The sequence below is a fragment of the Delphinus delphis genome, chromosome 5, assembly GCF_949987515.2.
Source record: "Delphinus delphis chromosome 5, mDelDel1.2, whole genome shotgun sequence".
Lineage (NCBI taxonomy): Eukaryota > Metazoa > Chordata > Mammalia > Artiodactyla > Delphinidae > Delphinus > Delphinus delphis.
Window position 1 is genome coordinate 135,964,383 of NC_082687.1, and position 27,636 is coordinate 135,992,018.

The 27,636-nt window shown below is 60.8% G+C and overlaps 1 protein-coding gene across 4 annotated transcripts in view; it reads left to right on the forward strand.

The window, feature by feature from the left end:
* Positions 1-21,367, forward strand: part of SH3TC1 (SH3 domain and tetratricopeptide repeats 1) — a 36,748-nt gene extending 15,381 nt beyond the window's left edge. For all 4 annotated transcript variants that reach the window (XM_060013034.1, XM_060013036.2, XM_060013035.1 and 1 more), the window contains 11 exons: positions 424-500; positions 1,305-1,500; positions 4,702-4,835; positions 6,478-6,516; positions 8,146-10,053; positions 12,646-12,826; positions 13,929-14,079; positions 15,314-15,436; positions 16,117-16,267; positions 17,139-17,335; positions 21,011-21,367. In XM_060013034.1, coding sequence (XP_059869017.1) covers positions 424-500; positions 1,305-1,500; positions 4,702-4,835; positions 6,478-6,516; positions 8,146-10,053; positions 12,646-12,826; positions 13,929-14,079; positions 15,314-15,436; positions 16,117-16,267; positions 17,139-17,335; positions 21,011-21,268 — 3,415 coding nt within the window. In that variant the 3' untranslated portion in view covers positions 21,269-21,367. The remainder of the gene's footprint in view (positions 1-423; positions 501-1,304; positions 1,501-4,701; positions 4,836-6,477; positions 6,517-8,145; positions 10,054-12,645; positions 12,827-13,928; positions 14,080-15,313; positions 15,437-16,116; positions 16,268-17,138; positions 17,336-21,010) is intronic.
* Positions 21,368-27,636: the final 6,269 nt, after the last annotated feature.

Sequence of the window (27,636 nt, forward strand, 5' to 3'; positions counted from 1 at the left end):
AACCAAGGCAGGGACGGCCTGGGGAAGGCAGGGACAGGTAACACGCAAGTTCATGCTCGTGTGCTGAACGTGGGGCGTAAACTTGGCTTGAGCTTCCTGGCGGCCAAAGCAAAGAGAGAAACTGCATCTCCTCATGTTCACTGTCTATGAAATGACAGTCTGTGGCTGAGTTTCTCTCCCGGGGTGATGGAGGGAGGTCCCCGAGGATGCCAGCGTGAGGGACGGCAGGAGACACCTGGGCTGGGGGCCGTGGGGCATGGCTGGAGCTGAAGGCCGCGCACCTGGGCGTGTGTGTGTGCGCGCACACGTGCAGTGGGGGCAGGTGGTGGATTTCGCTCGGGTCCCTGGGGGCCGTTGACCTGTCCAGCCTACACACAGTTTCAATCTGCCCTAAACCTAAAATCCTCTCTCATCCCACTCCAGGTGGGCTCTTAGGGTCCCCTGGGACCCCATCAACGACTCCATGGGCGGACCTGTGACGCCAGACGTCCAGCGGATGGGTAAGTATTTCCACTGGCCCTCCTCCCCTGGGGAAGAGGTGGGTGAGGAAGGGCGGGCACCGAAGCTTCTGCGCCCACCCTGAATCCTCCCCAAGGCAGAAGAGGCAGCTAGAATCCCCTCCAGTTCCTGAGGCAATAACAGAGGCTCAGAGAGGTCCACTGGCTGGTCCAAACTCACACAGCACATGGGGAGGCCAGGCCGGGGTCCCTGGGCACCCCACCTCTAGAGAGTAACTTCCACACCCTATTTGACCAGCACTTCTGCAACTTCTGCTCTCTTTCTGGCACTGGGTCAGACACCTCGGAGGGCCCTCAGACGGTGGAGGTGGGGTGGGCAGGGCCCCGGCTGAATTCGCCACGTGTGCAAATGGAGGAGCGAGAGGCAGGGGTCTTGTTTAGAAAAGACGGCCTGGGTCCCTGGTCCAGTGCACTGGCTCTGCCCCAGGCTGCTTGGTGTCTGGGTGGCCTGTGCACCTGTTAAGTGGACATAAGGCCCCGTGGGAGGACACTTACAGCTGAATTTGCCCTGGGTGGGCCCTGGCCTTGGAGGCCGACAGCCCTGGGCCGAGTTAATCGACATCCCCAGCCTCAGTTTCTTCTCCTCAGCGTGGGGATAAAGAGGCCCCGCTTCAGGTACCGCATGGATGTCCAGCCCCTCGTGTGCGGCAGCCCCGCACCCTGGCCAGGTGCTAAGCCAGTTCCTCAGCAGGACGGCATGTTCCCTGGCCAGGACACCACCCCTGCGGCCGAGGGCCGCCCGTCCCTATACCCCCCAGCACTGACCGTGTGGCCTCCTTCCTGCAGCTGTGGGCCTGGCCTCGGCCGTGGCGGACTGCCAGGGCTCAGGGCCCGAAGAGATGACCTTCCGAAGCGGTGACCACATCGAGATCCTGGGCGCCCAGGTGCCCGGCCTGCCCTGGTGCCTGGGCCGGCACGCGGCCTCCGGCCAGGTCGCCTTTGTGCAGACGAGCCTCATCAGCGCGAAGGGCCAAGCGTCTGAGTGAGTGGCTGAGGCCTCGCCCCCTTCTGACTCCACCCCTCCCCCCCGTGGGAAGCCTACCCCGTCCACCTGCTTCCCAGGTGGCAGACCCGCAGTGTCCTGGACGGCACCTCCTGCCCCTCCCTAGCCCCTCTTCCTGGTCGTCACTCCCACCTCCGTCCCCGGGGCTGGGCCTAGCCCAGGGCCACCCCACTGTCCCCAGGGCATGGCTTCAGCTTCCTGTCTGGACCCCTCCTGCCCTTCCTCCAAGTGCTGCCAGGTTTGGTCCCTGAAATACAAAGGTGTCCACGTGCACAGGTGTCCTGGGGCTGCGGGGACAGCACCACAGACTGGGGACTTAAAACAACAGACTGGAGGCCGGACGTCCAAATCATGGTGTGGCCAGGGCCGAGCTCCCGCTGGGGGCTCCTCGGGAGGGGACTTCCCACCTCTTCCAGCTCCTGTGGCTTCAGGCGGTCCTCGTGGCCGCATCACCCCAACCCCTGCCTCTGTTCGCGTGGCTTCCTCCCTGTCTGTCCTCTCGTCTGTCTCTTGTAAGGGCACCAGTTGTTGGATTTAGGGACCATCCGGATAACCCAGGACCATCTCCTCATACCAGGAGCCTTGACTTGGTCACGTTTGAAAAGACCCTATTATTTCCAAATAAGGTTGCCTTCTGAGGGTCCAGGGGAACATGGGTTTGGGGGGGACGTTATTCAAGCCAGTACACCCTGCCATTCCCCTTCATAAACCCCTTCGAAGCTTTGGGCCTGTCTTTCAAGGCCTCTTGCAACCCAGGCCCTGGTCACCCCCAGTTTCGAAGGCCACCACTCACCATTGTGTCACCCTGAGGCCAGCGTGCGGGTTGGCTCACCCCTTCTAGAACGATTCTGGGTTATGCGCCTCCCTCTACGTGAGATGTCCCCTCCACCCCGACCATCCCGTTTTCCTGGGGGCTCTCCATGGCCCCCAGTCTCACCTCCAATGGCTCATCCCTGGGCGCACCCTTCCTGGCTGTGCTCTACTCCCCGTGTTACCTCCCCACCCCCATCCAGGGGATTCTGAGCCAGGACTGTCTGGTCACCTCCAAGTCCCCACTGCCTGGCCCTGGGCAGCAGCAGGGGGGCCTTGAGAGAGTGGTCAGCCGGCACAGCTGTGCTCTTGACCTTTTGTGGTTAAGACCTCAGCCCAGGGGTCAGTGTAGAGAAAGGACCCTTCACTGGGTCAGCGTCTGCCCCTCGGACGCACTGTGAGATGCTCGTCCTCGGCGCCCCACTAGCCCTGACGTACACACCGTCTCATTCTTGTCTGACACCTGAGACAGACCAACGCCTCCCAAACCAAGTCTCAGAGGCCACTCTGGCTTCATGACCTGTCGCACCAGTCCCTCTGTTTCCTAATTCAAGTGTCTGTCTGCTCCATGGCCTCCTGTTCATCAGAAACTGTTTGAAGCTGGGCTGGGCTCGGATGCCCAGAGCAGCAGCTAGACCCAAGTTTCCCAAAGTGTGTTCCCCCAGGGCTCCATCTCAAACTTCATCAGTGACGGTGTGCTTTCCACACGCCCTGGCTGCTGGTCCACGGGGATTCCCAGCACAAGGAAGGCACCCAGAGTCTGAAACTTTTCTTTTTCCTGTTGAAACGCGTTCTTCACACTTGACCTCCAGACAACACTACTTTTTTTTTTTTGCGGTACGCGGGCCTCTCACTGTTGTGGCTTCTCCCATTGTGGAGCACAGGCTCCAGACGTGCAGGCTCAGCGGCCATGGCTCACGGGCCCAGCCGCTCCGCGGCATGTGGGATCTTCCCGGACCGGGGCACGAACCCGTGTCCCCTGCATCGGCAGGCGGACTCTCAACCACTGCGCCACCAGGGAAGCCCCAGACAACACTATTAGCTGTTGTTTTGTGGAACACTCCTTAGGCACCCTTGGTCATCATCTCTGGGGAGACCACAACGGCTCAACAGACGTCTGGGCTCCATGTGACTTAAACCTGTCCTGAGCTTGCTGACGGGCTGAGCTGCAATTGCTGTGGGAATGAGCCAGTCTGTTTTGCCCTCCCTTAACCCAGAAGGGTGACGGGGCCCAGTGCCATTGGTCCTGTTTACAGCTGGAGAAGCCCTAACAGCTTCCCTCATTCACTCAACAGATGTTTACCAAACATCTTTCCTATTCCAGATCTGGGTCTTTTATCTTCTGTGTAATGAGCATTCTGGTAGCTATTCATTTCTTTTAACTTTATTTTGACATAATTTCAGACTTAGGGAAAAGATACAAAAAGGGCATAAAATTCCTGGATGTCCTTCACCCAGGTTGCCCAAATGTTGACATGTTATGATGTTTACTTTCTCCTCTTTTTTTTTTTTCTATGGGAGTCAGTTGCAAACACAATGTCCCTTTACCCCTAAATAATGTGATATGTGTTTCCAGAAATCAGGACATCATTTGCGTGACCAAAATCAGGAAGTTAACGTTGATAGAATCCTGTTTCTGCAGACCTTAGATTTTACCACATTTTCCGGTAATTCCCTCTATAGCCAAAGAAAATTCCAGACCCCATGTGAGCACCTGTCTGTCTCTTTAGTCTCATTTCCTTGATCTGAGACAGTTCCCTGTTCTCTTTGTCCTTTAGGACACCGACACTTTTGAGGAATACAGGCCTATTTTATCGAATGTCCTGCAATCTACCCTAAGGTTTTCTTTAACTTCTCAAAAGAGCTCCCTCTAAGTTCCAAAGTACGTGTGAAAGTTTCATATTTTGCTGGTAATTTAGCCCTGTAAGCAGAAGTTGCCTCCCCCTCCCTGTCTCCTTCCTGTTTTCCTCTCCCTGAGTTTTCGGAGCACACACGTGCCCTGAGCTCGTGTTGTGTGAGGCTCTGTGTGGAGCTTACAGTGTGGAGGAATTGAGTCTGCCTGCAGCTGTCATGGCCGGCCTTGCAGGGGAAGGGGCATTTAAGGTGGGGCTTTGAAGGCTGCCCAGGAGCTCACCTTCCCAGGATGCTGTGACCAGCTGCATCTGTCATGGCATTTCCCACTCCTGGGCGTCTGCCTCTGGCCAGACAAAGCAACCTTAAGGGCAGGATCTATTTTGTTTCTATCTTGGTGTCTTCACCGCTGGGCACAGGATAGGTATGCAGGGACCATCTGTCAAGTGAGGGAGTGGAAAAGGGTCTTTGTGTGAGATCTTGGAAACGTGCAATCTAAATGCACTTTATTTTTTCCAGCTTGGAAAATGTGATTTTTCTCAATGAAGAGGAAAGGTCTTTCTTCAGCAGCGAAGGACGCTTTTCTGAGGAGGATGCCAGGCAGCTACTCAGGAGGACGTCCAGCACGGACGTCTGCACTGTGTACAGCTTGGGTAGGTGTGTGGGGTGTTGGGGGGCGCTCTTCCCACCCCCCTCGGGATGACTGCGGGCCCCTCTCAGGACCCGCCGCTGGTTACACCCTACAGCCCATGATTTAGGATAGTTTTCTCGGGGCAGACTTCTGGAAAGACCACGAAGGGTGCAGAGCTGTCCCGTGGCTGAGACCCCATCAGCCCTATTCGGTCGGCACCGGGCTCTGAGTTTGGACTGTCCATTCAGCAGAGCTTTGGATGGACCTGCTTCACCCACTGTTCACAGCGGCACCCACCCCGCTTCCCTTCGGGAATGTTCTGCTTCCTCCGTCACGCCACAGTAATGAATGCCAGCCCCTGGGCTCTTAAAGGTGACCAGCCAGTTGCTGTCACTGCCTTCCTGGTAGGTGGGGACATGCCGGGCCAGACACAGAGGAGCCAGGGTGAGGGGCCGGGAGATGCAGGAAAGCGGGCCCGAGCCTCCCAGCTGCCCGAGGATGGGCCTCAGCGAAGCCTTTCCTCCGCTAACTCCAGGTGCCCGGCTAAGGCCCCCTGCTGCACTGGGGCAGGGCCAGCGTGCGGGCCCCGGGCTGCAGTGCAAATCGTAGATGAAGGAAGCGTGTCAGCAGCCACAGCGAAAGGAAATGCAGCAGAGGGGACGGTGCTGGAGCAAACTTACCCCCAGCTCCCACGGGTCGTGGGGACGTAACGTTACAGCTCATTCCTTCACCCCTCTGGATGGAGATAAATGCTCGCATGTGTACACACCCACACAGATATATGCACACACATGCACACACACTCAGATGAATACATACAGACACACTCAGAGCCATACACGTACACCCACATACCCACCATGTACATATACATATGCACACACTCGTGAATACACACATATGTACACATACGTGTACCTATGTACACACATCCACACATATGTCACATGCACACACACATCTTTTCTGCCTGCTTGCTGACACATGTTATAAGGCTTTTCCTGCCAATATTAGATTTAAACTTTCGAGATCCCACAAATCAGTTTTTCTTCCTAAACAGGCATACTTAAATTTGACCTTGGCGTATCAGGCTTAAGCCAGCCTGGCCCACGATTTCTTCTCTTTCTGCGGAGGCCGCGCTGGGACCCTCGTTTGCGGGGTGTTGTGGGATCCTCTCTGCCGGGTGCTCCGTAGTTGGCAGCACGTCACACTTCCCATGTGTCTTTGCAGCTCTTTTTCTCCTTTGGTTTCTATGGCAACGCCGTGGGCAATTAGCGCCAGCCCATTTTCAGGAGGTGGGAACTGAGGCGCTGGCAGTGGGAGAGGAGGGGTTCAATCCCAGATCTGCCGCCCTGCCCGTGGGAGAGCTGACGGGATCAGTGGGGAGCGTGTCCCCTGTTCCCAGAGCGGGAGCTGCAGAAGTCGTCAGCCTCTCAGGGAGGATGGAGTCCTGCAGGGGAGGCCTAGGGCGGGGACACGTCCTAGAAGATATGGCTCCTCGGCCAGTGCCCCACCCCACCCCCGGCCCAGTCCGTTTCCCCTCAGGGAGCTGGTGTCAGGGACGTTACGATTCTGGTGCGCACCCCCCCCGCCCCGCCCCGACTTGGCCCTGGACACACAGGGTGCTGGCCGGACGGTGATGCTTTCCTTCTCTCCCTTTTCAGACACAGAAGAAGCTGAGATGCAGCAACAGGAAGAACATGGTACGTTCTTCCCACACGGCCTGGGGTCCCTCCGGTCACGGGGCTGGGCCGTGGGGTGATGCCAGACAGAGGGGGCAGAGCTGGGCTTGGATGGGTGCTGGCCATGGACCTTACTCCTCCGTGGGGGAGGGCTGGAGGGGGGACGTCGGGTGAGGTGGAGGCGAGGCTCCCCTCCACTGCCGCAGCAGGTCCCCAACAAACGTGCCAGCCCCCCTGCACTGTGCCTGTGTAGGGAGGGTGACCTCTCCACGGCCAAGCCCATGCTGGGTCCCCCTGCACTGTCCCCAGCAAAGACGGACCGTCCCCGCCATTGTCTGAGCTCATGCCTCATTCTGGGCTCCTTTCAGGCAACCTAGAGCAGCTGAAGTTTGCCCCGCGCCCTGCTTGGAGGGGTGAAGGGGGTGTGGAGCTTGCTGAATTTGGAGGCTTACGTTGGAAAAGTCCCTTGAGGATCTGCTCTTTCCTGTGGGGGGCTGGTTCGGGGAGACCCCCTCCTTCTCCCTCCACACTCCCCCTCCCCACAGTAGGGGGTCGGAGGCAGGGAGAGCCTGGGGACACAGGTGCCAAGGACCCTCTGAGATTCCCTGGGGATGGGCACCATCTAAGCACAAACACGGACGGACCACTGTGGGATGTGGTTGAAGAGGCCCGGAAGCCAGCCCCCGGGGCCCCAGGGCGATGCCAGGGCCCTCCCTCCTCCCCAGACCCTCTGCAGGCTTCTCTTCGGGGAGGATCTCAGCTGTCGGGGACAGGATAACCGGGATAACGTGGGAAGATGCCCTGGGGAGCCCACTTGCCGCCACTGGGTGCAGGTGTTTCTTAGCTAATCGAGTACACGGTCACGTCGCACATTTGCCGCTCAACCGTACTTAATGTTTTAAATTCTTAGGCTTTACAGACTAACAGACAGTTCTGAACATATTTTTCTACAAGTGAACTCGAAACAGAAGAGTCTTTAGAGCCTGGTTCTTTCCTTCCAAACAAATTCCCCTTCAAAGCCCATGTTTTTGCAACAGGAAATGTAGCGTGTTTGCTCCTCGAGGCTGGACATGCCTCCGGGCGCTGAGTCCATCCAAGGCCAACAGTCCCTTGGCGGGCAGCTGTGGGCACCTCCTTGTCCCCAGGCTCTCTGGCACTCCTCTTTAACCCTTTAGTGACCGTGAGCCTCAGATTCCCAAACCAGCCAAGATGAAGGGGGAGCCCCGGGCTCTGGGAGCCATTCCCGGTGTTTCCTGTCATAATGACCCCCAGGCTACAGCCGGGCAGATGGACACACAGGCCACTGTCGGTTCTGTGGGTGCTTTTGAGCTCACGCTGGCCAGCAGGGCTGATTGGCTACTGATTGATTTCACGGGGGCTCCTCACCTGGCTGAGAGGGAAGGGCAGAGGCGAGGAGCATCCCTCGATAAAAGCTTGGCCAACCTGCTCTGTGTCCCCCCAGCAGTCACTCCTACTGCGGCCCCGCACTGCGCCCAGCTCTGCGCTCCACAATCCGCAGAAATCTCAGACGCTCAGGGCAGCCCCGTGGGAGAGGTGACAGGGACCCTGCGGCTCGGGGAGGGACGCGCCCTGGCCCAGCCTGGACTCAGGCCACACTCTAACCCACGTGGGCATTCTGGTCACTTGCAGAGATGCCCCCGCCTTGCCTGCACCCAGAGCCACGTGAGACCCTGCAGATGGTGAAGAATGTCCTAGAACGATGCAAGTCCTGCCGGGGCTGCCCCAAGGAGCCAACGTCCCCGGGCGTCCACGGGGCGTCCAGTGGTGTGAGCTCGCCAGACGCCAAGTCCTGCCGGGGCTGCCCCAAGGAGCCAACGTCCCCGGGCGTCCACGGGGCGTCCAGTGGTGCGAGCTCACCAGACGCCAAGTCCTGCCGGGGCTGCCCCAAGGAGCCAACGTCCCCGGGCATCCACGGGGCGTCCAGTGGTGCGAGCTCGCCAGACGCCAAGTCCTGCCGGGGCTGCCCCAAGGAGCCAACGTCCCCGGGCGTCCACGGGGCATCCGGTGGTGCGAGCTCGCCGGACACCAAGGACCTCTCCTTCCGCCTGGACGCCGGGGATGCCCGGGCTGACCCGGAGGCCCTGGGCTCCCTGCTGCAGTTCCTGGATAAGCCCGGCTTCGAGGCCGGCTTCCAGGGCCTGTACGACCTCTCCCCGCCCGGGCTGAGCGGCGTGTTTGGCGGCTTCACCGACGATGAGGAGCTGGCCCGGCTTCTGGCTGAGGCCCGGGGGGTGGCCAAGAAGGCCGGGCTGCCCATGGCCCTGGCCAGGCTCTGCTTCCTGCTGGGGCGGCTGTGCGTCCGGCGGCTGAAGCTGTCCCAGGCCCGCGTGTACTTCGAGGAAGCCCTGGGGGCGCTGGGGGGCCGCTTCGGGGACCTCGTCCTGGTGGCGGCCGTGTACACCAGCCTGGCCGCCGTCCACCTGCGGCAGAAGAACAGGGAGAAGTGCGCGCAGGTGGTGCCCAAGGCCTTGGCCCTGCTCCTGGGGACGCCCGGCCACGTCGGCGGCTCCGAGGCCGAGTCGGGGCTCCTGCAGCTGGGCCTGCGGAGGGCTATCGGCGCCCGCAGCCCGCAGGCCGAGGCCCGGGCCTGCTTCCTGCTGGCCGAGCACCACGCCCGCGGCAAGCGGCCCGAGGAGGCCCTGCCCTTCCTGGAGAGGCTGCTGCAGCTGCACGGGGCCTCGGGGGCTCCGGGCGCCTCGTGGCCCGTCGACTGCTACCTGCTGCTGGCGGACGTCTACAGCCGCAAGTGCCTCCCGCACCTGGCGCTGAGCTGCGTCAAGGTGGCCTCGCGGCGGGCGCGGGGCTCGCTGGACAGCGCGCTCCGGAGCGCGGCCCTGGTCCTGCGGGGCAGCCCCCAGCTCCCCCGCCTCCCCGCCCAGCTCGCCCCCTACCTCCTGCAGGCCCTGGCCTCCCCGGCCTCGGGCGCGGGGCGGGTGCTGCGCGGCCCCATCTACGCCAGCCTGGCCCGGCTGCACAGCCAGCACGGGCGACAGGGCAGGGCCATCGCCTTCATGACGCGGGCCGCGGAGACGGACGCCCAGATTGGCGGCCGCACGGTCGTGGACCGCCTGGTGGCCCTCGCCTGGTTGCACGTGCTTCACAGGCAGATCCCGGCAGCCCTGGACATCTTGGAGTCCGTCCTGGAGGCGGCGGTGGCCGCCCTGGACCAGGAGGGCGTGATCGCCAACATGGCGGCTATCGCCCTGAAGAGGATGGGCAGGACCCAGCAGGCGGCCGAGGGCTACTACCGCGCCCTGCGGGTTGCCAGGCGCCTGGGTCGCCAGCGGAACAAGGCGGTGGTCCTGGCCAACTTCGGGACCCTGTGTCTGCAGACCGGCGCCGGCAGGCTGGCCCAGCACTACTTCCTGGAGGCCGTGAAGCTCTTCTCGCGGCTGCCCAGCGGAGAGTGCGGCCCAGACTTCACCCAGGTGCTCCTGCGGCTGGGTCACCTGTGCACCCGCAGGGCCCTCACCCGGCAGGGCAAGTGCTACTACGAGTGGGCCTTTCTGGTTGCCGTGGAGACGGGCCATTTGGAGAGTAAGTGTGGGCCACACTGGCTTCCTGGAAAGAAAGAAAACACGTTTCCTTTCCACCTCTGTTCAGAACACACCTGGGGTTTGCGATTCAGAGGCGAGCGGTTGTTTTTGCACTGACAATGCCGAGTGCTGGAAACCAGCAGACGTTTGCAGACGCCTTGAGGGTGTCCCACGCCGGGTCGATGTCACCAGGGCAAACGACTCATCCCGGTTTGCCTGGGACCGTCCTGCTTTGTACATTGAAAGTCCCGAGGCCGGGAATCCTGGCCATCTCCGGCAAATGGGCGGTGGTGACCCTGGACGTAGCCCAGGCCGGGGGGGGGGGGGGGCAGCCGTGCCGAGGAGCCCCCTGGGCCTTGAATGCTGGGTGCTTTAGCTGGTGCTGGCATCTCCCTGCAGCCCTGGCGTCTCCCCTGCACAGAGGGTGCAGGACAGTTGCTTCATCCAACAGCGACTTGTGTGAATACTCCAGGCTCTGTGCGGGGCTCCACCTGCAAAGGGACCCGAGCGGTCCTCACTGGGGGCTGGCAGCCAAGCGTGGGAGACAGATGCCTGGGTCACAAGAGCCACAAAAGCAGGAGCTCAGCTTAAACATGGGGGCCAGGCTTCAGCTCGTAGGTCGGGGCAGTCTGATCAGTTCAGCTCGTAGGTCGGGGCAGTCTGATCAGTCTGGGACTTGAGGGAGGAGGAGGCTTTCGCCAAGCACGGGATGGGGGTCTGGCAGAAGGAGCAGCCAGTGCAAAGGCCCTGGGGTGAGTGAGCTGGGCCACACAGGGAGGTGCAGAGTTTGGAGTGAGAGGGTCAGGTGGGGGTGTGGTGAGAACCTCAGGTGGGAAGCTAGGCAGGGGCCCAGGAGCCCAGACTGTGGTTTGGTGTTTTTCCTGAGAGTGCTGGGGAGCTACTGAGGGATGTAGACCACTCACTGAGGCTGGAAGGGGTCCCTCTGGACCTCCAGAAGGAACCAAGAGCTGGGTCCCTGACCCTCCCCGTGCCCTCAGGCAGGTCCTGGTGGTGCTTGGCCGTGGAACGTGGCCCCCCCGTGTGCCTATCAGAAACCTCCTTTGACCCACCTCCCCAAACCCGGGCCCTGGGGACTCAGACTTGGAAATGCAGAGCTGGGGGACCCAGAGGGTCATGTTGTTTGCTCCTCCCCCGTATTGAACAGTGAGGAGACTAAGGGCTAGGGTGACACCCCAGGGTCACTCCGTGCGTGGTCTGGTTCCTTTTTTAGCCCCTTTCAGTAGTTTGTGTCTTCCTAGGATTTGTCCGTTCCATCCTGGTTCCCTAATTCGTTGGCATACAGCTGTTCATAGCATGCCCTTTACTTCCGTGAGATCGGAAGTAATGTCCCCTTTTTCACTCCTGGTTTTAGTGATTTTCATCTTCTTTCTTTTTTTTCTCGGTCAGTCCAGCTAAAGATTTGTCAATTTTGTTAATCTTTTCAAAGAACCATCCCTGGGTTTCATTGATTTTCTCTATCTTTCTATTCTCTATCATTTTATCATTTCCACTTGAACTTTTATTTTTCCTTCCTTTTGCTTGCTTTGGGTCTAATTAACTTTTCTTTTTCTAGTTTCTTCAGGGGGGAGTTCAGGGTTTTGATTTGAATTTTTTACTATTTCTTTGACACAGGCATTTACAGTAATACAGTTCCTCTAAGCACTGCTTTCTCCGCATCCCCTAAATTGTGGTACGTTGTGCTTTCATGCTCACTCATCTCCAATATCTTTTAGTTTCCTTCCTTGACCCACTGGTGATTGAGGAATATGCTGCCCATGTGTACAGGTCTGTGAATTTCCCAAACTTCCTTCTGTTACTGATTCCTGATTTCATTCCGTCACACCTGGAGAACGCGCTTCGCATGATTTCAATCCTTTTACGTTTACAGAGAATAGTTCTGTGATCCAGCCTCTGGTCCGTCCTGGAGAATGTTCGTGGGCACGTGAAGAACACGTGTTCTGCTGTTGCTGGGGACCTGTTCTGTGGTCTGTTAGGTCTGGTTGGTTCGCCGTGTCGTTCAAGTCTTCTCTTGCCTTGTTCATCCCCGGGTTATTTTTAAGAGTGGAAGCTCCCAATGGTTCCCAACCCTCTGGTTTTAGGAGAGGCAAGTACGGCTGAGGGCTTGGAGCCCGGCTTCATGAAGGAGGATCGGCTGTGGAATAGCGGAGCTGGATTTGAATCCCTTCTGCCCCGCATGCCGTGTGCCCCAGCTTTGAACTCAGCTTGCCGCTCTGCCACAGGGGGTGCCGGTGATCCCTGCCTTGTCCGCTCAGTGTGAGGGCAGCCCCTGTTGGGCTGGGAGGAGCTCTGTGAAGCAGAAACAGCACCCTGGCGCGGTGGGAGAGCCCGGCCAGGACGGCCCAGCCTGAGGGTTATAAAAGTGGTCGGTGCTGTCCCTCGAGCCCCTGTGACGTGCCTGGCCCGGCCCTGTCTCGAGATGCTCGCCGGCTGTGTGACCTTGAGCAGGACACTCAGCCTGTCTGCATGTGCAATGACCCCAGCGCACAGAGGCGGGCACCCAGCAGGGGACTTTGACCCTGCAAACGTTGCTGTGATGCATGATGGGAGCCTTTTCCTTTTGTCTCCCGCCCAGGCCAGCTGCACGCCGTCCAGCGGCTGTGTCACTTCTACAGCACAGTCATGCCCAGTGAGGCCCAGTGTGTCGTCTACCACGAGTTCCAGCTTTCGCTGGCCCGCAGGGTGGCCGACAAGGTGCTGGAGGGGCAGCTCCTGGAGGCCATCAGCCAGCTCTACCTGGCCCTGGGCACCGAGAGGTGAGGGCTGGCCCTGGGGGCGGGCAGGGTGGTGAGGATGCTGGACCACCATCCTAGGACAGCCCCTCCTCAAGGGCCATTTCATCCCTTAGGGTCAGACGGGCTCTGGGCCAGCAGGCCTGGTCTCATCCCCAAGGGAGGCAGAGCATGTGTTTCTGGACCTTTCTTCCTGCCGTGGTGGCTTCTGGAAGCTGACCCCGCTCTGCCCTGAGTCTTTTCTCGCTGGCCCAGCTCTGGGCGAGGTAGTCTGGTCCTCGTCTGTCCCCTCAGATGTGAGAACAGCAGCCACGTGTGCCCAGAGGCTTCTCATCCACTGGAGACAGCTGCTTCCCTGGGACAGGATTTCAGAACCACATGTGAAGAAGCCCACCCAGAGCATCCTGACTGGGGGTGGGTGGCACATGGCTGGACCACACAGCCTGCAGGCTGGTAGTCTCACAACACCCCCGGCAGCGTGGGGGCTCCCCGAGGGCAGGGAAGGAGCCAGGTTCCCCGGGACTCAGGTGTGCCCGTCCTGGCCTCCGCCTCTCATCCTCGGGCCTCCGTTTCACAGCAGGGCCAATGGGCCAGCGACCTAGATCGATGCTCCACAAAGTGGGGACCCCGGATCAGCAGCCTCCACCTTGCTGGGGCGCTGGTTGGAAATGCACATTCCCAGGCCCCACTCCAGACTTCCTGAGTCAGCAGCTCTGGGAGCAGAGCCCGGCGATCTGTGTCTGAACAGCCCCCCTGGGTGGTTCCGATCTTCCCTTGGTGTGATAGCCAGTAGCCTGGACGATCTCTAAATTTCTGCCCAGTGGCCACAATCCCTGCTGCGTCTGGAAGTGACACGGGCCTGTGTTTGGGGAAGCGAGGCAGACGAACGGTACGCTCCTCCTGCCTTGTGGTGCCTGCTTCCGTCCCAAGGGCCTCCTTCATCTTTGCTGGACGAGTTGCTGTACGTTCATCCCGGATCTCCCAGCAGCCTGGGAAGGGCAGGCTCTTTTCCTGCTCCTGACGTTTCAGGTCCATGGTCACCAGACGGCCCCGGGGAGAGCCCCGTCCAATCCACATGGGCGGCTGGCCCGGGAGACCTGTTCTGACCGCCCACCTCTAATTCCAGGGCCTACAAATCCGCGCTGGACTACACCAAGCGCAGTCTGGGGATATTCATCGACCTGCAGAAGAAGGACAAGGAGGCGCACGCCTGGCTGCAGGCGGGGAAGATCTACTACATCCTCCAGCAGAACGAGCTGGTGGATGTCTACATCCAGGTGCGAGGGCTCCGGGCGTGCGCGCGCGGTCGCTCACCCACCCGCCCACTCACCCCTAAGCTGCCGCGTGCCAGGTGCCCGCGCCATCTCCCGCCGCCCCAGACCTCCAGCATCCTCCATAACCAACTGAGCTCTGGGGACAGAGGCTCTGGGGACAGTGCCCCCGGCTGTGTTGGTACACAGCAAGTGCTCGATAAATGTGCAAATGTCGTGCCCGCTCAGCTGACACACAGAACTCGCTTCAGCAGTGCACGGCATTTCTCCTTAAAAAACACATTTATCACAGAAGCTCCGTTTTTTGACAGTTTCTCAAACATGACGTGATTTGTGACAAATTGAGAGACTCAAGAGCCTTGTGGGTTTTTTTCCTTTTGGGGCACCTGCTGTGTACCTCCCCTGGGCCAGGCCGGGGTTGACGAACCAGATCAGTAGCTGGCGGCTGGTGGGGGTACAGCCTCCTCTACAAGGAATGCTGCCTGGGGCCAGGGCTGCGGCACAGAAAGGAGCGGGGGGTGCGCTCGGTCAGCCTGGGGTCACGGAGGCTGTTTGAATTGTAGGGCGGTGGTAGGCATATGGGGTATTCCTGCACCAGGACTCATAGGTGCAAAGGCCCAGCGGTGCCCGGGAGCGCAGCAAGGTCAGGGCTGCGAGCCGCTGGGTGTGGCTAGACTGCGGACCAGGGCTGGTCCCCTCAGTCACTCGGCGTTTTTTTCTGAGCACCTACTACGCGCCAGGCACGTGCGAAGCCCTGGACGCGGCAGAGGAGCGACAGCCTCAGTCCTCTGGAGGGAGAGACAAGTGGACATGCGGTCGGGTGTCTCTAAGTGCTCGGGAGGGAAGATAGGGGGGCCCAAGGAACCAGGATTTGGGGGCCCCAGGTGAAGCCGCGCAGAGGGTGCTGTGGTCTGGGCACGGCCGGCAGGATTCAGAGGCTGGCTCTGAGCTCCGTCCCGAGCGCCTCCCCAGCCCACACGTGCCGGCTCCTGGGGCCTCAGCTGGAAAGGCCTCCTCCTGGGACACAGAGCTTAGATGATTTGTCCTCATGCCAGCAGGGGACAAGGGCCCCGCATGCACAGGGACTGAGGTGTATGAGAGGAAAGAACCCTCGCTCCGTGTCGGTGTGATAGAGGGTCCCGGGCGGCCGGCAGGTGGCTGTGAGCTTCCCCCAGCGGGCCCTGCCGCCTCGCCCTGCCGGGTCACTGGGGGACCCATGAGAGTTTCTGCATCCCCACAGGTGGCACAGAACGCGGCCCTGTACACAGGGGACCCCAAGCTGGGGCTGCAGCTCTTTGAGGCGGCCGGAGACATCTTCTTCAACGGGACCTGGGAGCGGGAGAAAGCCGTGTCCTTCTACCGGGTGAGCGGCGGCTGTGGGTCCAGGCGGGTGGGCCTCAGGGGGCATCCCTCCTGGAGGCGGCGTCCCCCACGCACATGTTTAGTTTCCCGGTGGTTTGGCCAGGGATGACCTTGGCCCCCAGCCCCAGCCTGGGAGGGACAGAGCAAAGAAGGACCATCGGAGGACATGCATCTCCGTGATCCAAACACCCCTGGGAGGCGAGGACTGTCCCCGTTTTACAGATGAAGAAACAGGCTCAGAGAGGCACAGGGGTGTGCCTAAGGACACACAGCACATCAGGGGGAGGACCCGGAGCAGGGCCAGGTCTGCACGTGCCTGCCAGGGAGGGCAGCTTCTCCCCGGCCGTCTGCCCAGCTCGTGCGTGTGGCTCAGCCCCAGGGGACAGATAAGCGCGGCGTATTTAGAGCCTAGAGGGGCGTTGGACCTTCCTGGTCAGGCGCCCACCACCCAGGAGGGTCAGGGCTGGTCTGAGTGTGTGTGGTGTAGCTCGATGGGCAAGGCTCACACCCAGCTGACTCGTGGCCCAGTGACGCTGGGGGTGTCCCACCACTCTGAGCTGGCCTTTCCTGGGGGGGCAGAGCTGTGTAAAGCTCCAGTGGGTTAGTGGGGGCTCTGAGGAGGGTACCGGGCCTGGCTGGCTGCTGCGGGCGGAGGCCTGACCCGCCCGCCTGTGCTCGCAGGACCGGGCGCTGCCCCTGGCCGTGAACACGGGGAGCCAGGAGGCCGAGCTGCGTCTCTGCAACAAGCTGGCAGCGCTGCTGGCCGAGACGGAGGCGCCGCAGGAGGGCCTGGAGTTCGCCCACACGGCCCTGGCCCTCAGCGTCACCCTCGGTAAGCCGCACCCGGGGCCCAGGGCCTCCCCCTCTGAGGTCTGAGCGCGGCCGCGCGTCTCCCGGGCTGCAGGCGCCTCTCCTGCGGGCCAGGCTGCTGAGACGGGCAGCAGCGCACCCGCCCCGCCCGCCCGCCCGGGGTCTCAGGAAGCGCCGCAGGCTGGACGAGCAACGCCAGCTCTGCGGCTCCCCCGCCGCCCCCCACCTTGCTGACCACAAGGCTGGCCAAGGCCCCAGGCGGGCCCAGCCCGTGCCTTTCTGCCTGCTGTCCCCTCCCGCTGTCCCTTCCCCACTCGCCGCCAGCAGCCCCTGCTGGCTGGCCAAATCCCGGTCCCCTTTTCAGAGGCCGGTCCCTCAATGCCCGCATCTCTCTGTGCCTAATGTCTTCCCCGAGACAGGGAGCCCAGGAGGGCTGGGCACACAGTAGGTGCCCAGCAGGGGAGCCCTGGAAGGGGGAGGATCTTGGAGACAGCCTCGTGTGGTGACTCCCCGAGGACGGGGTAGGGGCCGCTGACTGTACAGCGGGAGGCCAAAGGTCGTGTTTTCAGGTTGACCGGGGCCCTGGCACCTGCAGGTGCACAGACCGCAGGACTTTGGGTTCTCCAGTCAAAACAGTCACCAAAGCCCCCTGTCCAGGGGGGTCCGTGCAGGCCCAGAGCCAGGGCAGCGTGATCCATGACTCTGCCGCATCCCCGAGGAAGAAGGGGAGCGGGCCTTATCAGGTCCCCTTTACAGATGGGAAAGTGAGTCTGGGGCCAGGAAGGGGCCGGCTGGAGCTCGGAGACGGTGACGGCCAGGTGCTCCTGGCTGACCTGTGCCCCGCCACCCTGAGCAGCCGTGTCCTCACTCGTGACCCCTCCCTGCGTCCCCAGGGGACCGGCTGAACGAGCGGGTGGCCTACCATCGGCTGGCCGCCTTGCACCAGCAGCTGGGCCACGGGGAGCTGGCCGAGCACTTCTACCTCAAGGCACTCTCGCTCTGCACCTCGCCACTGGAATTTGACGAGGAGACCCTGTACTACGTGAAGGTGTATCTGGTGCTCGGAGACATCATCTTCTACGACCTCAAGGTGGGCGGGTGCAGGCAGGGCTGGGACGCTGGGGTTAGGCGGCCATCGTGCACGCACACCGGGGAGGCCTGGGTCCCAGTGGGCTTCCTGTGAGGAGAGGCAAGGCCAGCGGACACTCTCTGAGTCCCCCTGCGGGTCAGGCCCTGCCCTCTAGAGCCCAGGGTCAGGCAGGAGGCTGACGTGTGAACAGATGATGCAGCCATTGGGTAGAGGACAAAATGGTGCATAGTGGCGGCGGGGGGCTCCTGGAGGGGCTGAGCAAAGCTGAGTCTCGGGAGTCGAGCAGGAATTAGCCACAGAATAATGGGGGAGGGGGATAAAGACATTCCTGGGGCAGGGGAAGGGTCGCCGTTATTCCCAGAGACCCACGTTGCAAGGTGCAACCCAAACCCTGCCGTCTCCTCCAGGAAGCTCGCCAGTCTGTGCAGAGCGCTTCCTTCCTGGAATCCTCACATCACCTGGATGGGGGTAGGGGCACTGTTATCACCTCACTTCACAGAGACGGAAGCTGGGGCTCGAGGTGGGGTGCCACAGGACTGGGAGGAGAAGGGGACCGCTTTTCCATTTGTCTCTGAGCCCCGCCGTGGATGCAGACGAGGGCCTGGAAATGTCTCCTCTATTGTTCCCCGCCGCTCCCCGTACGGGCAGACACCCCCCGTCACCCCCACTCTGCGTCTAGCACAGCACCTGCACAGGGTCCCTGCTCTGTGTTGGTTGAGGGGTGAGGGTGCCCCAGCGCAGGGGCTGAGCACTTCCCTTTCCCCTCCCCAACTAATGGCATCTAGGAGCTGGCGTGGCCCTGGAAGATTCCCCACTCCCTGCAGGTGACCCCCAGTCCCCTGCCTATAGGGCAGACCAGCCTGTGCACTGGTGACACATGGTGGTCAGAAGTGGTCACTGCAGCCTCTGCTCTGTCAGAGCCAGGCAGTGCTGGGGGATCCCAAGGGCAGTGATGACCCCTGCGCTGAGCCCCACCGGGGTCCAGGCTCCGTGCTGTCCGGGTTCCATGCTGTCCGGGCTCCATGCTGTCCGGGCTCCATGCTGTCCAGGCTCCTTGCTGTTCAGACTCCATGCTGTCCAGGCTCCATGCTGTCCAGGCTCCATGCTGTCTGGGCTCCATGCTGTCCAGACTCCGTGCTGTCCGGGCTTCGTGCTGTCTGGACTTCGTGCTGTCCAGGCTCCATGCTGTCCGGGCTCCATGCTGTCCGGGCTATATTCTGTCCAGACTCCGTGCTGTCTGGGCTCCGTGCTGTCTGGGCTCTGTGCTGTCTGGGCTCCGTGCTGTCTGGGCTCCATGCTGTCCGGGCTCCGTGCTGTCCAGGCTCCTTGCTGTTCAGACTCCATGCTGTCCGGACTCCATGCTGTCCAGACTCCGTGCTGTCCGGGCTATATTCTGTCCAGACTCCGTGCTGTCCGGGCTCCGTGGTGTCCGGGCTCCATGCTGTCCAGACTCCGTGCTGTCCAGGCTCCGTGCTGTCCGGAATTTGTGTGGTTGGCTCTTCAAATGCTTTGCTGTAGGAGGAGCTGGTGAGTCCACAGGACAGGGCGGAGACTGAGGCCAGGAGTGGGTAGCTAATTACGGTAGAATGAGGAATAGCGCACTTCACCTTCAGCGCCTGGGACTCTGCAGCCCTGTGGCCCTGCGGGCATGGGCCTCCGAGACTCACACCCTGGCACCCTGGGGCCCTGCGACCCTGCTCGTTCTCTCCACATCAGGGCCCCCCTCCTGGGCGGGGGGCCTGGTGGTGGAGCGACTGGGGCCAGCCTCTCCTGAGCCAACCTCTCCGTTCGCCCCGAGCCCTGTGGCCCTGGACGGTCTGAGGATAGGGCCACATCGAGCACGTACCACCCCAGGTTCTGCATGATCGCTTCTGTACCTCAGCAGGGAGCCGTGTGAGGTTCCTCAGCTCAAAACAAGAAGGGGAAACTGAGGCTGGAGAGGTGAACAGATTTACCCAAGATGGGGAAGGGGGGGTGAGCCAGGCCAGGGTCAGTTCCAGACCCCAGGTATCTGATCTAAGCCCAGGCGGAACGCTCGCTGGCCCCTGACGCTGGGAGGGAGCCCTGGGGACGGGCGCTAATCCCTCCACAGTCACTCTGGGCAGGAAGGAAAGGGCAGGGCTGCAACTGAGGCCAGGTTCCCTTGGCTGGGCAACTGGGGTCAAGGGGCAGAGAACGTCTTCGCTTCCCTCCAAATGGGCTTCCCAGGCTGTGCTACCATCCACAGCCTCACCGTGATCGCCCTGCCGAGGCCACGCCTGCCTTTACCACGCTGAGGCCTTAGAATTCCCTCACCTCCCATCCTTCTCCACGTGCCCAGGAGGGAAAGCGGCCCCCTCGTGCCCTGGGTGTGACCAAGGGGCTCTCCTGCGTGGGGCAGGGATGGGAAGGAGAAAGAGGACCTGGACAGAGGCAGGACCATCTTTAGCCTGTGTGTGGTGGGTCATAGCTGAAAGGGCGAGGCTTGGACTAGGAAAGATTTGGGTGTGAATTCTGGGTCTGCCACCCGCTAGCCTGTACACACACATGTGCACACGTGCACAGGAATGCACACCACCACCCCCAACCGCCCACTCTGGCCAATTCCTTCCATTATTTGAGATGCCTCCTCCTCCAGGAAGCCCTCCCATCCCACCCCAGGCTGAGTCAGGTGCTTCCCAGGCTCCCACAGCTTCCCTCTGTTTCAGTGCTGGTCGACCCTTGTGGTCCTGTAGTTCCAGAATCAGCCGTGTTGGCCTCCCCATCCCTGCCTTCCACACAGGGTCCTGTGCCTAGCCGGGGCCGGGGCTGGGACAGTGTCGCTGAACTGCTACACACACCTGCTTTAATTGTCTTCTGGGTCCTTGCTCGGCGGGGGGCGGGGGGGTAGTGAGGGGCCAGGGCTGGTGACATTGGACTTCGTCCTGTGTCCTGGGCAGGCATTGTGAGCAGGGGGTGGCCGGGCTGGGTTTGGGTTTAGAGCAGTCCCTTGGGTGACCTCGGGTGGAGGACCTGGGGATGCTGGGGTGGGAGACAGGAGTTGGCGGGGGTGGGGAACATCCCAGCCTGGGAACGTTGGGTTTGAGGCAAAGATGTGTCTGAAACGGGATCCCATGACCTGGGGGGAGGCACGCCCCCTTGGAGCTGCAGGGGATTCTGAGATGACACCCATGAGCGGCTTTGCGCTGGGCCTGGCCTGGGGAAGGCCGTTCGTGCTGGCATCAGTGTGGACGTGGGCTGGAGGGAGTCAAGCCGTGGCCACCCTGGGCCGGGGTAGCCCTGCTGGGAGCTCTCAGAGCAGCCAGTCAGACCCCAGCTCAGCTCAAGGGGAAGCCACAGATGTCCCCCCAGGTCCCAGGGGTGAGCAGGGAAGAGGCTTCCAGGACGAGGGGACGCTGGGTGCTACGAGGTTCGAGACCCTGGCCCCAGGAAGGGGGAGGACCAGTGGGTCTAGAGCACAGGAGGGACCAGGGCCACCGAGACACCAGTCCAGGCCCCCGCAGACCTCCAGTTGCTCTCAGGCAGCCCCGGGTGTGGCCCGTCTGGGGCGACGAAGCGTCCTGTGCCCCTGGAGCTCTGTCGTGGGCCCAGCCCTGGGGTTGGAGAGGCAGGCAGGGCACAGCCTTGGGGGAGACACCTCCCCCAAAGCACCCGGTGCGGAGCTGTCCTATTGATTACATGCCATCTCCCCTGCAGGACCCGCTCGACGCGGCCGGGTACTACCAGCTGGCACTGGCAGCGGCCGTGGACCTGGGCAACAAGAAGGCGCAGATGAAGATCTACACGCGCCTGGCTGCCATCTACCACAACTTCCTCCTGGACCGGGAGAAGTCCCTGTTCTTCTACCAGAAGGCTCGGACCTTTGCCACCGAGCTTAACATCCGCCGGGGACACCTGGCCCCTGGGCGGTGCTGCGGGCGGGCGGCCTGGCTGGTCCCCGGGCCCCCGTCCTGAGCCGTGGCCTCCGTCTGTCCCAGTGTCTCAGGGGGCTCGCTTCCTGGGAAATGCGGGCACGAGGGCAGAGGTCAAATAGCAATAAATGTTTTTTGCCAAACCCTGGAGTCCTCAGGCTCCCCTCCCTGGGCTGCCTCCTCGGGAGTGTCTGGGGACTGGGCCCTGTCCCCGGGGGCCACCCTGCTGCTGCATCCCGTCCTCGGGTATGAGCGGGCAGGACTGTGAGTCTAGCCGACCCAGGCCAGGTCCCCCCAGCCTGTCACTCACGGTGTGGCCTTGGGCAAGTCCTTCCCTCAAACCCCAGTTTCAGGTGGTGGGATTCCCTGGGCCTCTTCTCCGTTCCCTGGACCCTCACTGAATGTCCAGCACTGTGCTCTGTCTGCCTTTAATCCTCAAACCACCCTGTGAAGTCGGAACTGTTATATCTGTTTATAGTTGAAGAAACAGAGGCACAGAGAGGTTAGGTCTGTTGCCTGAAGTCACACAGCAGGTAGGTAGGGGCAGAGCTCCAGAGCCCAGCATAGTAACCACTGCACCACTCTGCCAGCCTGCCCCATGCGATGTGTCCCATTAGGACCCAAGGGCGGGTACATGGTTCCATACCTCTCTACCCCAGTTCTGTGTCCTGAAAGTGATGGAGACAGGAGAAGGGGGTCCAAGTGCCCCCCACCTGGCTGTCCTCCTGCCCAGCCTGGCCACTCCCACCTCCAGCCCCCAGTCGGCCCTCAGGACACGTGGTGTCAGGGCCTCCAGCCCGACGTGGCGTCCACTGCGGAGTGTATTTAAAGGCTTACCTGGGCCGTCTACCCCAGCCCTCCCCGCCCTCTCTCTCCCCTTCCCTCCCAGCAACCCGCCAAGCACCAGGAGTCTAGGCAGGGTTGAACTCAGCTCCCCGACTTCCAGACAGGGTGCCAGGTTCAGAGGCCGTGGGCATCCCCAGTGGCTCTCACCCACCCCACAGCACTATTCCAAGCTTCTCTCTCTCTCTCTCTTTTTTTTTTTTTTTTTTTGGCTGCGTGGCCTATGGGGTCTTCGTTCCCCGACCAGGGATTGAACTCATGCCCCTGCGGTGGAAGCTTGGATTCCTAACCACTGGACTAACCAGGGACGTCCCGAAGCTTCTCTTTTTCATGAGATGAAATGCACGTAACATAAAATTAACCATTAAAGTGAACAGTTCAGTGGCACTTAGGGCTTCGCAGTGCTGTGCAGCCACCACTCTGTCTAGCTCAAAACATTTTCGTGTCCCCAAAGAAATCTGCTGGACCCTGAAGCAGCCATTGTACTTCCCATCCTCCCCATTAACAGAAAAAAACGGAGCCTGGAGAGGGGCTCCCGAGGCAGGAGAGCCCTGGTTTGGTTTTGCGCCCGGGATGCAGCGCCTGGAAGGCCCGGGGAAGGAGGGCAGGGGGGCTCCATCATCCTTCCTCTGGTCCTGGGGTGGGTCGGGGAGCCCCATAGTGGCCCTGCCACGCTGCCGGCCCCTCCCAGGCCTCCCCCACCAGGGGGCAGCAGAGAGCTTCCAGAACTGGCACCTCCTGGGGGAAGGAGCTGGTCCCAGCAGAACTGCCAACAAACCTTCCATCTAACCTTGACCCCAGGCTGCCTTCTCTGTGGGCTGGGCGGGTGTGGAAGGTAGGAGGAGGCCAGCTGTAATTGGAAACACGGAGGCGGGGTGACCTGCGCTGGATGCAGCCGGAAGCCCCATCACAGTAACCCCAGGGACACAGCTCTCCGAGGTCATGGGCCCGTAGCCTCGCCGCATGGGCTGGGGACGGTGGCCGGCTCACTCCTGGCCCACCACGTGCCTCGGAACCCGTGCCTTCCCTGACCTTCCACAAGCTGTCGTGCCCCTGCCCCTCCCGCCTGGGGTCCCAGTCCCCCACCCCAGGCCCCCCCTGGGGGCTCTGGCCTCCTGGGACCCCTTGCCCTCGGGCGGCAGACCTGGAGGTCCAGGCGAGACTCGGTTGTCCAACATCTGGGTTCAAATCCCAGCTCCCCACTTAGAAGCTGTGGGCTCTGGGGTGAGAAAGTTTACTTCTCTGAGCCCCGGTTTGGTCGCAGCTAAAGCGAGATTATCAGAATCCCTGCATCTGGGTCGAAGTGAGTATTCGAGAGGCAGAGGGCTCAGCGCAGTGCCAGGGCCAGGCCAGTAGTGGCCTGTTTCCTATTAACGGTGCTTATTGCTACGGGAAGAGCTCCAGCAACCGCAGGCTGCAGAGCCCCGAACCAAAGCTTGAGTCACTCTGATCGAGTCGCTCGGCCTCTCAGACCCTCAGTCTCCTCTGCATCTGTGACCAAAACCAAACCCTACCTCAAGGTTCTGAGCATGAAGAGAAACCGTGCCCGCACACAGTAGGCACGCAGAACAGGGTGGCCGGCCCCCCGCTTGTGGCCAAGGCGAGAAGCAGGCGGCTGGAGGCCAGCGCGCGGCTGGCTTGGGCCCCAGGCCAGCTGGGCTCCAGTCCAACTGGGCTCCGGTCCTTCTCTGTTCCTTTGGTGGCCGGGGCCCCGGGCAGCAAGGCCCCAGTCTCCTCTTTCAGCAGAGTAGGCGTGAGATGGGCATGCGTCTGGCGCACAGTAGGCACACAGCCCAGAAGCCCTGCTGCCCCAGTTTTAGAAACGGTGTCTCCACTGGGTCCATCCAGTCACCTGCTCACTCAGGTTCACTGTGATCTTACTGTGCACAGGCTCAGTAACGACCGTGGGCCAGGCACAGGGCGGAGCCATGGAAGCAGGGAGAAGGGGCCCCTCCTGGAGGAGTCCCCAGGGCTGGGGATAAAAATTGCGCTCCTTGTGGGGGGGGGGGTCCCTGAAGACTCTCCCACTCACTTTCCCAAACAGAGAAGGAAAGCAACCTGCCCAGGGTCACACAGCACCCTTCCTGACTACGAGGCCCTGAAGCTCCCTGCCAGCACGCTGTCTCCACCTTTGGAGAACCAAGTTCAAGTTCGCCCCTAGCTTTGCATGAGGAAACTGAAGCTCAGAGAGGGAGAGTGGCATCTGAAGCATGCGCGTGTCTGTCATCTTCATCTTCATCTTCATCTTCATTGTCGTGGTGGGGCCCCAGCAACCCATCACCTCCGAATAACGGGCGGGTGGGAGCTGCAAGGAGGTGGGTGTGTCTCGGCATGAAGCTGAATTCTCCGGCTGAGTTCTCAAGAGAAGGGGAAGCTTACCTCAGGGAGAAGGGAGCTCTCCATCAGCAGAGGGCTTCAGGCAGGCCACGGAAGCTCTTCCTCCTGAACGGAGTCTGAGAGTCTTCAGGGGATGTAAGATGCCCCTCGGACTAGGGTCTGCACCATCCGTGATCCCACCGCATTTTGGGGGAGTTGAGAGCAGTCAGCTTGTGCTTCCTTGGGTGCCCAGCGCCTGGCTGGGGAGGGGCTGTCAGTCACAGGCTGTGTAGGTGGTGGGACCTGTCGGCAGCCAGGTGGGGGTCTGTTTGTGCAAGGTCAAGTCCAGGCTTTACCTCCCTCCAACCTGGTGTGACCTGAAGCACCCAGCAGAAGGCACCCTTCATGTGCCCTTCATATGCCAATGTGCTTTGAGCCTCGTTTTTCTCATCTGTAAAGGGGGTACGTTCCTCGTCAGACTGTTAACGAGATTAACAACAGCATAAACACCTAGCATTTTCTCTCAGGTTTAAGGTCGTGAATGAAGATGATGATGTTCATTGACGTGAATGAAGATGATGATGTGTTTTCACCCAGAGGGAAGGCAGAATTCCATCTTTTTTTTTTTTTTTTTTTTGGCTGTGCCGCACGGCACGTGGGATCTTAGTTCCCTGACCAGGGGTGGAACCCGTGCCCCCAGCATTGGGAGCGCAGAGTCTTAACCACTGGACCACCAGGGAAGTCCCAAGGCAGAATTCTAAAAGGGCCAGTATAATCTGAGTGCAACCGGGAATGTGATGGGATTTCACTCTCATAATTAGGTAATGTATGTGCAAAGGTGAAGACGTTGCAGATGTAATTAAGGTCTCTAATCAGCTGACTCTGAGTCACTCAAACAGGAATTACCCTGGGTGAGCCTGACCTCATCAGGTGAGCCCTTTAGAAGAGGGTCCAGCCTTCCCTGCGGGGAGAGATTTGAAGCTGCAGAAATTCTCCTACAGGCTTGAAGAAGCAAACAGCCATGGAGTGAAATTCCTATAGAGGGGGCCACATGGCAAGGAGCTGAGTGGTCCCCGGCTGGTAGCCCTCAAGGGTATGGGGACCTCTGCCCTGCGACCACAGGGGACCGAATTTTGCCAACAACCACATGGCTTTGACGGGGCCCCTGATTCTCAGATGGGGTCACAGCCCAGCTGACACCTTGAATACAGTCTGCTGAGACCCTGCGCAGAGATCTCTGCCAACTCCTGACCACAGAAAGTGTGAGATAGTAAACGGATGTGCTTTTAGCCACTATGTTTATTATGAGACACAGATAACGAATACCAAGGCCACGCCCCAGGTGTCCCTGCAGCCTGGAGCCCCACTTTGAAGGACCCACGTTCTGGCCTCCCCGCAGACCTCCATCCTCACCCTCCCACAACCCACCTGCCCATGCTCTCCAGCCTCTACACGTCCATGTGTGAGGCCTTGAAGTTCAGCTTCTGCACCAGGAGTAAAGGTGGGGGCGGGGGGGCCCGGGTGTCAGGACCCCAGGCTTTCAGCCACCCTCCAGCACAGCTGCAGCCCCCGGGGCAGCCTGGGCTTCAGGGCCTCCGTCATGGAGCAGAGAGCAATCTTCTGGGGTGGGCCTGGATCCCTGGGCATGAAGAGCTCTGAGGGGCATCCCTCTCCCCCAGGCACAGTCGCTTGTGGCGCAAGCATGACCCTTGCTTGCCCAGGACTGTGCTCAACAGGCCAGCCGTCTCCGCCGGCCAGAACCAAAATTTCACAATCCCTGTGGCTTCGGGCTGGGTTTGCCCTGTGTCCCAGGAAGGGGAATGCAGGGCAGGGGCGTCTCCAGGAAACGGGGGCCGTCCCTCCGGGAGCACACAGACAGGGTGGGCTCCACGTCTCTGACGGCTCTGGGTGCCCCATCCACAGGGTGACGAGACCTCTCCAGGGACCTCTCAATCTGGGGAGGCCGTGAGGCTAGGGGAGGGCGGGGCTGGGATTCCAGAGAAGTCAGAGGGAGGGAGAAACAGCTCTTGCAACACTGCTATCTCAGGCTCCTCCGGCAGGCTCGCCCCTCGGGGAGGGCAGCGGGAGTGGCAGGTCCCCTCACCAGGACCGGGACAGGCCCAGGATCAGGCCCCCTTCTCCCCTCCACCCCGTGGGGCAGCCCCTGCCTGCATCGCGCATCCCGCCGTGAGCCGGCTGCTACCCAGGCGGCCGGGCAGCCTCCTTGAGGCCAGCAGGCAGGGCCCCGCAGAGCGCGGGCACGGCTGCACACCGCAGGCTTTGCTGTCCAGCAGGCAGGACCCCGCAGAGCGCGGGCACGGCTGCACACCGCAGGCTTTGCTGTCCAGCACGAGCAGACACGCCTGTTCCCAACATGGCCTGGATCCGGGAGCCGAGTGGGGGCATGGGCGGGCCTGGACGTCTGCTTTCCTGGACACAGCCAGAGGGCCCCGCCCGGGACAGGGTGGCAGAGATGGAGAGGCCCCTGGGGACAGCCCTCTGTGTGTGGATGGGTCCTGGCTGGAAGGAGGCCAGGGCCTCCGTGAGCTCAGCTGCTCACCTCGTGGCCTTTCACAGGCCTTGATGTCTCACCCCAGTCCCCAGCCGACAGAGCGAAGGAAGACCCCCAGAGCCACCGCAGCGGGTGCAGGAAACGCACTGCGTGTTCTTTCACCCAACCCGCGATAAATCCTCTCAGCAAATAAGAAGCAGATCCCCTCGACCTGAGAACGGTTTTCTACCATATTTAGTGGAGCCTAAGACGTGTTCCCCGTAAGTTCAAGGATGAGGCCAGGTGGCCTCCGCCACCACTTCTAGTCCATATCGCTTTGAAGGTCCCAGAAAATGTAGCAAACCAAGGAGAAAGAAATAGGCTTAAAGGTTGTTAAAGAAGAAACAAACGGCCATTATTCACCAACGGAAATTGTTTACACAGAAAACCCCAGGCGAGCCTCAGACAGCTTTTAGGATTATTACGAAGCCAAGTTTCCTGGGAGAAGAGGGAACGAAAGTCAGTTTCGTTCTTACAGACATGAGTTAGGAAATGCCATTTGGAAAATCATACAGTTCAGAATCCTTGCCCTATAAGATCCAATGGTTTATTACAAAGTTACTTCATGGATACAGGGTAGTATTGGGACAGGGATAAAGAAATAACTATGGAAAAAACCAAAAGCCTAGAATTGAACTACCCAGCATGTGGACACGGTATAAAGTGTGCAGATCTTCAGGGAGAAGTTAGATATTTGAGTT